At 40.4% G+C, this 11,319-nt stretch overlaps 1 protein-coding gene across 4 annotated transcripts in view; it reads left to right on the forward strand.

Annotated features, from left to right (window-relative positions):
- The window catches only part of LOC129708162 (protein kinase C alpha type), a 172,367-nt gene extending 163,352 nt beyond the window's left edge, over positions 1 to 9,015 (forward strand). For all 4 annotated transcript variants that reach the window (XM_055653753.1, XM_055653754.1, XM_055653755.1 and 1 more), the window contains exon 17: positions 6,970 to 9,015. In XM_055653753.1, the coding sequence (XP_055509728.1) occupies positions 6,970 to 7,137 (168 nt within the window). In that variant the 3' untranslated portion in view covers positions 7,138 to 9,015. The remainder of the gene's footprint in view (positions 1 to 6,969) is intronic.
- Positions 9,016 to 11,319: the final 2,304 nt, after the last annotated feature.

Here is an 11,319-nt window from a genome sequence, read left to right on the forward strand (position 1 = left end):
CAGAATCCTTTTGCAGTTCCAGGTAAAGACGCACATTCAAGGGAAAAGAACAATTTCCCTAGCTGCAGCGACTGCCTTATTCACGCCTGCCTCAGCTAAGACTACGGTAGCACAAGCAGTCACCTAGCAGATAAATATCTTGCTGTTTTTGCTGAGGATCAGTAATTGTTGTAGAGAATACTTCTTTACATTTCCCTTTCGGTCTCAGATCGCACGCATGTCTGTGTAAGCAACAAGGTCCTGCTGAAATGCAGGAAATGCAGCAGCTAGTTTTTGCTCAGGTGGAACGGAACAGAGCCAAAAGTGAAGTACTTCTCAAGGGAGTAAAATAGTTGGTTGTATACTTTAACAACCTTGGATGTGAATGTAGCCGCAATGATTAGCAAGTTCACAAATATCATGAACATTGGCGAGGATGATAGCGAGATTGATATTAATGAGTTTGTAAGATGGGCAAAGCAAAGACAGACAGAACTTAGGCCTGTAAAATGTGGAGGATTCATAAGCCCACGATAAACACAGCGAAGACCCTTCTTCGGACTCATGGCTTCCAGAGATGCTGCCCAACCCCCTGAGTTTACTCCGACATTTTGTGTTCTGTGCAAGATTCCAGTGTCTCTGGACGGCCCCCATTACTTCCTGCCCTGTGTCTAAATTACCATGGGAATACAAGAGCACATTCCAATTCTAATAATTGAACTTGCTAAACTAAGACTTTAATAATTGATGAATGTTCATTGTGCGACCAGCAACTTTCTATAAAAAACAGATTATAAGTTAGTTTTCATTTTACAGAGTATCATGTACAAGGCAGATATCACCTGTGTAAGTCTTACTTTTTATTCAAGAAGCAATGCAAAAGCTTTTTTCATTAACTCTCGGAATGGTGAAAGTGTTCTTGCAATGATCTGATCCTGCTTCAGATCACAAAGCTATTGTGTGCGCGCTTTATTCAATTTTTTTCTAATGTGCAGCAGAATATGAGCATGTTTGTGAGCTTGTGTTCAAACTGCAGCAAAGTATACAAGTTGCAAGTATTTCAGTACGAAGAACCAGATTTTATTTCAATTTCTGAATAGAACATAATAGCAAATTTCACAAAATTACAGATGGACCAAAGGGCCTGTTCCCATGTTGAATAACACTATATTTTTGTTGTTAATTGTTGCGTCCAGGGTACTGTGATAAATTTGGTTTTCAGCATAGTTACAGCTAGATTCCGTTGTCAATGTACATGAAGGGATAAAGCAATCTCCCACAGGATGGTGAGAAGAGAATTAGTAGCACTCAGTTGGCATGTACTGCCCTCCTCTCAGGTATTGAATAACAATCAGTCCAAGGGTTGTAAGCGGATCAGATTCATTGCCTACGTAATTGAAAATACTCTAAATGCTGAAAATTGAAATAGACAATAGACAATAGGTGCAGGAGTAGGCCATTCGGCCCTTCGAGCCAGCACCACCATTCAATGTGATCATGGCTGATCATCCCCAATCAGTACCCTGTTCCTGCCTTCTCCCCATATCCCCCGACTGCTATCTTTAAGAGCCCTATCCAGCTCTCTCTTGAAAGTATCCAGAGAACCGGCCTCCACCGGTGAGAATTACACAGACTCACAACTCTGTGAGGAAAAAGTGTTTCCTCGTCTCCGTTCTAAATGGCTTACCTCTTATTCTCAAACTGTGGCCCCTGGTTCTGGACTCCCCCAACATCGGGAACATGTTTCCTGCCTCTAGCGTGTCCTAACCCTTAACAATCTTATATGAGACCTGAAAACGCTGGAAACATTGAGTCGGTCAGACATATGCTATAGAGGGCCAGAATTAACATCTCATATTAATAACCTTCCATCAAAACTACCTGGTCATTGTCACAGAAACCCAAAGATAATGAAGTGAAGCAAGGAAAAATTTACAATGTTTGAAAAGCTTATAAGAGATCATCGATAACGAATTCACTGTTCTTCATAAAACAGTTTTTAATTTTTTTTGGCAAATAAAACTGTGTTTGTGTGAATCAATGAACTGTATCTAATTGAGAATGTTTGAATTTGGCCATGCACTTGTGCTACTGCTTTGCTGTAATAGTTGCACTAATTGACATCTGATGTGCAATGGACTATTGCAGCTTATGTCTGTTGCAGCTTACCCATTTGGAGATTGATTTACTTTGCACTGAACTGGCTTGTTAAATTATGTTGGAGTATAGACTTATAAAATATACCTGTTTTGTTAAAGGTATCATTTAACTTTACTTACTTTCATGAGCATTAACAAAAGTTAATTGACTGATTAAAAGGTACAGTATGGAAACAGGCCCTTCAGCCCACCAAGTCCAGGCCGACCATTGATCACCTGTTTATGCTAATTCTGTGCCATTCCACCCCCGACACACTTGAGGCAATTTGCATAAACTAAGCAACCTACAAACCTACATGTCTTTGAAATGTGGCACAGTCACAGTGAGAACGTGCAAACTCCACACAAGTAGCAGCCGAGGTCAAGATCAGACCTGGTCTCTGGTGCTGTTACCAACTGCACCGCCGTGCCACCCTGATATTAATGTTGGGGGTAGAAATATCATGACTTAATGTTAAACAGATGGGCAACAAATTAATTTAACTTGCTGGATCAGACCATCCAATGACAAACTGAGGAACCGGTCGGTGCAAAGATGATTGGATGCTCAGAGTTGAAGAAAGTGATTAAAAAAACAAGGAAAGAGCAAAAGATTAATAAAAAGATTTTAAAAGTATAATATGAGCTAAGCTAGAAATGTAAAAAAACAGATAGCAAGGGTTTCGATGGATATATTAACATTTAAAGTAAATTTGTCTGGGAAATTGATGAAGAAAAATAGCAAATGCATCTGCTTTATTCAGAAAGTGGGTTCTCCATCTTCCACTTATTCATAACTTAGAACAAAGCTGATTTCTTAATCTTTCCCAGTTCTAATGAAAATTCATGACCTTCTTTTCTGCAAAATACCTATTTTTACGCACTTACTTATTCAATGTACGTTTGCAGTCTGCACTGTTCTGTCCCCACAATATTGTTGGCAAACTCAGGTTTATTATTGTCATGTGTACCGAGGTACAGTGAAAAGCTTTGTCTTGCATGCTATCCAACCAGATCAGGTATACCCTAGATACAATCCGTTCAACATAAACGGCTATTGTCCCCAACATTTGTTTATAGAGTTGTGATGAAGGACATGGTGGGATGAGAGGTGCTGGCTCGAAGGGCCGAATGGCCTACTCCTGCACCTATTGTCTATTGTCTGCTCACTTTTCTCCAACTTCTCAGCCCTCAGAAGACATTTAAAGGACGTCTTCACCCAGCAGTGTTGTTTGGCAACACAAGCAACTGGAGCAATTTTTTAGGGCAGGAAAATGTGCTGTTCAAGAGTCTGGTTTATGAGTTTTTTCCAGGTGTAGGTTCATTATTGCTACGCGTCTCACATGCTATCCAACCAAATTAGATTATACTACACATTAATACAATCAAGTCGATGCCAAGACCAATAGGTAGAGCAGAGGGGGAGATACGGAGTGCCGAATATAATTCACCAGTTGTTCCAGAGACAGAGACAAACTCCAATGTCTGCAGTGGGGTGGAGGAGAATCGGGCTGCAGCCGACCTTGTGGAAGCACCGTTCAGACGCTGAGCGAAAGAAGCTCTTCCCAAGCCCAGTGGTGCACATTTTCAAGTTTCTGTGTCTTCTCCCCGAGGATGCAACTGAGAGAAGAGATGATAGTTTTTGAAAATATTGGTATGTTATGGAATAGCCACAGAGAAGCTCTCTATATCTGTGAGCAAGTAAGTTTATTGGCCAAGTATTCACATACAAGGAATTTGCCTTTGTGCTCCACCCACAAGTAACAACATGACATACAGTGACAGTTACGAATGACTCGGAAAACACTAAACATTAATAATAATAAAACATTAATGATAAAACGCCATTGATCAAGCATGTGAACCAACAAAATACCAGATCAAAGGGAGGCTACAGATTTTTGGCTGTTGAGTAGAGCAACTACTCGTGGATAAAAACTGTTTCTATGTCTGGCTGTGGCAGCTTTGACAATCCGGAGTCGCCTTCCAGAGGGAAGTGCATCCAGAACAAGCAGACAGACAGTCGGTAGCAGTAAATGAAAGAGACATTTCTTTACAGCTGCGTTTATTGTTGTATTGGTTTGTTATTTTCACATGTACTGAGCTTTGTGTGTGTGTTATCCAGTCAAATCATCGAGTACTGAAAAACCATACACAAGCACAACAGGTAGTGAAAAGAGAAAAATACCCGAGTACGGAATACAGTGTTACAGTTACAAAGAAAAGGTCTAACGTGTGCATGGAGGTAGGTTGGAAGATTGGGATTGCACCCTAGCTTCCTTTATTATATTGGCTGCTTTTCCGAGGCAGCATGAAGTGTAGATGGAGTCAATAAGGTGGAGGGGGAGAGCTTGGGCAGTCTGGTCTGTGTGATGGACTGGACTCCAACCACGACACTCTGCAATTTTTTGCAGTTTTGGGCAGAGCTGTAATGCAGCTCAATAGGACACTTTCACCGGTGCATCTGTAGTGAAAAGTTGGTGAAAATTGTTGGAGACTTGTCAAACTTCCATAGTCTTCTGAGAAAGTAGAGGCGTTGGTGTGCTTTGTTGCTGCTAGCTTCAGTGTGCTTGGTCCAGGACAAGTTGTTGATGATATTTATGCCTCGGAACTTAAAGCTGTCAACCATATCCACTTCGGCCCCATTGATGGTGATTGCGATGTATTCACCACCTTGCTTCCCAAGGTCAATAACTAGCTACTTGCAGTCATTGAAATAGGTAGTTTTTACTGCTTTATTGGAACGTGAAGGGTAGGGTTGATAATGGGAAGATGCTGATCTGTAATATAGAAGTCAACATAGAACTGCCTCTGGATTCCATGTCATTCTCACGTCATACAATGGTCTACAAACGTGGCCATTTGAAGCAAAGAAACAAATCAGTGCGGGTAAATCATTCTGGGGTGGAATTTAACTTGGTTCAGAGAGTTCTCCGAGGCAGAGAATTCCACTATTAGTAAGGGTGTTAAAAGTTAGGGGGAGAAGGCAGGGGTTGAGAGAGAAAGATAGATCAGCCATGAGCGAATGGCAGAGCAAACCAGATGGGCTAAATGGCCTAATTCTGCTGCTATATCTTGTGTTCTTCTGGAAACCCTTGGTCAGTATTAGTTGGAAATCTTTGATCGCAGCAAGTTCCACTGTGAAGATATATCACTTCAAAATTTAAAGTGTGTGCTAAAGTTCAGCATCTCATTTGAAAAGCTCCCTAATCAGGTCTTGATAATTAAAAGCAACAATTAATTAGTATGGTGATTAGCACTCTGGACTCAAAATCCTGCAGGCCGTGGAGAGTAGTTTAATCTCGCATCGTGGGCCAAAGGGCCTGTTGCTGTGCCCCACTGCTCCATGTTAACACCCTGTACTCAGAAATAATGCTTCAATTTACATTCCATTATTCAGATCAGTGCATTCAGTACCTCCACGGCACTCAGGAAGTGTGGAACAAATTGTCAAGCAGGTGTAATAAGGTTAAACAGATCGTAACGTAACTTCTGATCTACTGGGAAAAAATGTACTTTTTAACATTCAGCTTATTTAATAATAGACAATAGAAACAGGAGTAGGCCATTCGGCCCTTCGAGCCAGCACCGCCATTCAATGTGATCATGGCTGATCATCCACAATCAGTACCCTGTTCCTAACTTCTCCCCATATCCCCTGACTCCTTTTAAGAACCCTATCTAGCTCTCTCTTGAATTATCTGTGGAATTCTCTGCCTCAGAGGGCAGTGGAGGCAGGTTCTCTGAATGCTTTCAAGAGAGCTAGATAGGGCTCTTAAAAATAGCGGAGTCAGGGGATATGGGGAGAAGGCAGGAACGGGGTACTGATTGGGGATGGTCAGCCATGATCACATTGAATGGAGGTGCTGGCTCGAAGGGCCGAATGGCCTACTCATGCACCTATTGTCTATTGTCCATTGAAAGCATCCAGAGAACCTGCCTCCACTGCCCTCTGGGGCAGATTTAACTATCTGGGCAAAAATCTCCAGCAGGATGTAAGGATGAGACTGAAAGACCAACAAAATATTCGGAAAACAATTTCAATAATCCTCATCAATCTACCTCATGGGCTGTATCATTGAGGAGGGAATTCGGACTCACGATACTCTTTCCTGTGTATCCGGCTCTCATTAGCCCTCTAAATGTTTGCGCAGCTGTGAAGTGTGTAAAGGAGGACAGTTAGATTTGTAGTGAAAAATGAAAAGCTAGAATTAGCCATTTCAATCAGCGACATGTTAAATATCACTGTTTAAGAAGGAACTGCAGAGGCTGGAAAATCGAAGGTAGACAAAAATGCGGGAGAAACGCAGCGGGTGAGGCAGCGTCTATGGAGCGAGTGAAAAAGAGTTTTGACCCGAAACATTGCCTATTTCCTTCACTCCATAGATGCTGCCTCACCCGCTGAGATTCTCCAGTATTTTTGTCTACCTATTAAATATCACTTTTGTCATTCACCATTTCCTAAATCGGAGACAGTTATTCAGTTAGTTTAGGGATACAGCGTGGAAACGGGCCCTTCGGCCCACCGAGTCCGTGCTGGCCCAACGATTATATTTTCCCACCTTCGCATCCAACAAATTAGGAGCAAATTTACAGAAGCCAATTAACCTCCAGCCCTGCACGTCTTTGGAATGTGGGACGAAACTAGAGAACCCATGCGGTCACAGGGAGAACGTATAAACTCCACGCAGACAGCAACCTGTAGTCAGGGTCTCTGGCATTGTGAGGCAGCAATTCAACCGTTGCACTACTGTGCCTATTTACAGATGCAAAGGGTTATTGCTACTGAACTGTACGTGGTCGCTAATCTTCCCTCAACAGATGTCCTGACATTATTTTTCTCTATCCACAGTGTGGCAGAAGTGCTGAAAATTTTGACAAGTTTTTCACAAGAGGCCAGCCAGTGTTGACACCACCTGACCAGCTGGTCATCGCCAACATTGACCAGGCAGAGTTTGAAGGATTTTCATTTATAAACCACGATTTCACGCACCCCACCAATGTAACCAACGTTATATGAAGACGACAAACAATTACAGGAAGCGAGCCTTTGTTTAAAATGACTATAACCAATCAACCATTAACTTTACAAGATTATTAATGTTCAGAAAAGGTTAAGGAATTATGCACTTTTAACTTTTAGACAAAAAACATTAATATACTTTATGAAGTTTTACTGACAAAATTTTAAAGTCCAACTTTAAATTGTCTAATATAATTGTGAACTGCCTTTATAAATAAAGATTTTTAGGAAGGCATTTCTCTGCTGAATTTTAGCATTTTGTTTTTAAGATGTTGAGGTAAAAATTGCAATATACATTTGGCCCCCAAGGGACCTGTCCTTTTCCCTTTGTCTTCCCAATTTTAGGTTGGTTCTGTAGCCTTTTCATCAAAAACAAATAGTAAGCAAATTTGTTTCTCCAAAAATATAATGGTTGAAATATGTTTGAAGTAAATCAAAAATCATGAAAATCTCTAATCTACAACTTGCACTAGTATGTACAATTTACTCCCTTGTGGATTATAAGAACAATTACATTTTGGGGTGAAGGTAGAACTAATCGAAAGGAGTAAAATAAAATGATCAAACTATTTTGGCATTTTAACAAGTACTGGAGAACTCTTGCCTAAAGTGGCCATTCAAAGCACGTTAACTGATTTTCTTATTAGAAATATTCAATTTAGCACATTCCTCTTTATATGGTACAAACTTAATCAAGTGCACAAAGCAAATATTCAAAACAGGTAACCATTCTACTAATTTTGTATGAAACGACAAAGATAATGCTGTGCTTCAATTGTCTAGTTCATATTACATTACGATTCATAGAATGGAATGACTGTTATTTGTTATAGTTTAACTCAATATATTAAGGGGGCATGATTTGACAAAATTTCAACTTGTCAAACATGCTGTATAATTATTTAAACCGAGTCAAAAAAACTAGCATCCAGCCACTTTCACACGCCATTCAGGAAAATGACGTGACATTTCTTACAGAAGTCCCCTTTTTAAAGATCCGGATTGCAAGCTTCTTTGAGCTTCTGAGTATGAACTACATCAGGGCATAGAAAGTCTTTTCCTGAAGTTGTTTCCCATCACCTTTTTAAATAAAATACAGGATGTTTGATGCAGTTTTTGCTTCACATACCTGCTACTCTGCTACTTTCATCAAACTTGCCGTTTAACCAGTAAATGCTACTTATTAAAGAGTGACAGTAAGTCCCCTTGAACATCTTAATTCAGTTACGGAGACAGTTAAGAATATTCATGCCTTCATTTTCAAAACCGCAATTTAGTTTGTTCACTATTCTGCCTTTGGAAATTGCACGTCAGAGAACAAATAGCACGCTGTCAACTTGTATTGCATGCGACAAGACCTATATTTTGAAAGCACGCATGTTTGATTATTGGTTTAAGTAGTGTTTGTCATTTCCAGGTTGAAAATTTGCACCTTTTAGAAATACATTTTGATTGAAAGTGTCCTATTTTTAAAATCATACCCTCGTTACATTCTTCCGATCACACACCTCGGTCACATGGCTGTCCGTTTATGTTAGAAGGTACAGTCAATGTACATGTGCATCCAGCCCATTGTTAGTTGAATCATGAATCTTGAAAACCAGCACTAATTGATGTTACAAGCAAATATTTTAGACGAATAATGCAAATAGTTAATATATAATGCCTGATATAGTTAAGCACTATCTTACTCAGTTTAAAGTAATATTGTGGACCAAAATTTTTATTAAGCGAGTTTGCTTAACCAGCTTGAATACAAATATTTAATGAGTCTGGGGTAGGATGGAAGCAAGGAACAGTCTTGTAAGTTAAATGCTAAACTGTGGACAATTTTGTGACGTTTACGATTGGAAATAAAGTTCAAGGTTGATCAGGTGTCTGATATCTATTCCTTATTTAACATCTCAAAATTATTTCAAAAGACAGCCCCTGCAAGCAATCAATATGGTTATTGATTGGAGTGATTAAGACATGATTGAGGGAATGGACAGAGTGGTCAGCATGAACATTGATGAAGCAAAATGGTAGCAACTGGTTATTCCACTCTCCTTATATATCATAGACAGTAACCACTCCTGTGTCTCTCTAAAATGTTGGGGGCGTTTTTTAGGTCAAATTGAGAACAAGAATGAATTGAATATAAAAACTTTAAACTTTAAATGTTCTTTGCAATGGCTGAATTTTGAAAGGAATACTGATGATATTGTCTTTTTGAGATTATATCTGAAGAAAGAGACCTTATATCATGGCACAGAATTGTGTCTATTACATTTAATACTGCTGCATAAACCATGCTGCAAAGAGATGTTTTGCCCCCAAGTCCAATGAAGCCCGAGCCACATCATTACCACCATTTTTATATTCATTATAATCATTCCAATCACTATACAAATTATTTTAGATTGAATTAATTTATATTAGATGAATGTTCATTGAATTTCTCCAGGTGATAATGCAACCAAGTGGCTCCAGACATTATCATAACAACTGCATTTCAGATTATATTCCTTGAACGATTTCAGTTCAACCACTGCCTTGTAATTCTCCTGTTGGGACAGCAGCCTCCTATTTACAGAAAAGGATTCGGATTTTATATCAGGCCAGGCACGGTTTCAATTGATAAACTCATCAAAGCTGGGAAATGTCAGAATTAAATACATGTTAGTGCATTGCAGACAAAGGTAGTGGCAGCTCAAACTACTGAGGGGGAATGACAGGACCTGGAGGATCAGGAGAGATTGTGGAAGGGACTGCCAGCTGTCAAGGTGAATGGTTGATTTATTTGTAGTTCATTCAACTCAATTACTAGAACATAGAGTAGTGCAGTTTAGGAACAGGTCATTCAGCCCACTACATCCATGCCAACTTACACTAATCTGCCTGCATTACCCTGCATACCCATGTAACTATCTAAAAGACTCCTAAATGCCACTATCATATCTGCCTCTGCCACCACCACTGAGTAAAAAAAAACTTTCCCTGCACGTCTCCATCAGACTTTGCCTTTCTTACTTTAAACCTATGCCCTCTAGTCTTTGACATGTCTACCTCAGGTAAATGTTCTGACAGTCTACCCCATCTAGGATTTTCATAATTTTATATACCTCTATCGGGTCTCCCCTCGGCCCCCTTCACTCCAAAGCAAACAGTCCAAGTTTACCCAACCTCTCCTTGTTGCTAATGTCCTCTAATCCTGGCGGCATTCTGACAAACCTCTCCAGAGCTTCCATGTCCTTCCTGTATAGGGGTGGACCAGAACTGCACAGTATTGTGTGCAACCTTACAAATGTTGCAAGGTTTGTTACATTATCACTTCTTCAGTGGGGAGCCACATGGATATTAGGTAGACAAAAATGCTGGAGAAACTCAGCCGGTGAGGCAGCATTAATGGAGCGAAGGAATGGGTGACCCATTCCTTAGCTCCATAGATGCTGCCTCACCGCTGAGTTTCTCCAGCATTTTTGTCTACCTTCGATTTTTCCAGCATCTGCAGTTCTTTCTTAAACCTTGGATATTATTAGGATGTTGCCAATAATGGTGAGCCTATGTTTCCAGTTGCACTAAGGGCCTGTCCCACTGTACGAGGTAATTCAAGAGTTCTCCCGCGTTTTCCCGATTCGAACTAGGAGAATATCCGTAGCGGATCCGTAGGAGTTCGTGGATGTCTCGTAGCGGCTCGTACGAGTAAAAAGTAACCATTTTTACCCATCACAAGTAATTTTTTTACTCGTGGACATTTTTCACAGTGTTGAAAAAACGTCACGAGTTACCGGATTTCCAGAGTACCTACCGTTACTCGTACGAGCCGCTACGTGACATTCACAAACTTCTTTGGACCCGCTACGGACATTCTCCGAGTTCGAATCAGGGGAAAACTCGGGAGAACTCTTGAATTACCTCGTACAGTGGGACAGGCCCTTAATGTAACTGGAAACATAGGCTCACCATTATGGCAAAATTGCCGCCTAATAATATCCAAGGCTTAAGAAAGAACTGCAGATGCTGGAAAAATCAAAGGTAGACAAAAATACTGGAGAAACTCAATGGGTGAGGCAGCATCTATGGAGCGAAGGAATAGGTAACTTACTTCTCACTCCAACCTGACCTTTGCCTTGGGCCTCATTCACTCGATACAAGGTCAAACTAACAGTTCAACAGCATATGAATTGTACATGACCT

This window comes from Leucoraja erinacea, chromosome 23 (genome assembly GCF_028641065.1).
Source record: "Leucoraja erinacea ecotype New England chromosome 23, Leri_hhj_1, whole genome shotgun sequence".
Lineage (NCBI taxonomy): Eukaryota > Metazoa > Chordata > Chondrichthyes > Rajiformes > Rajidae > Leucoraja > Leucoraja erinaceus.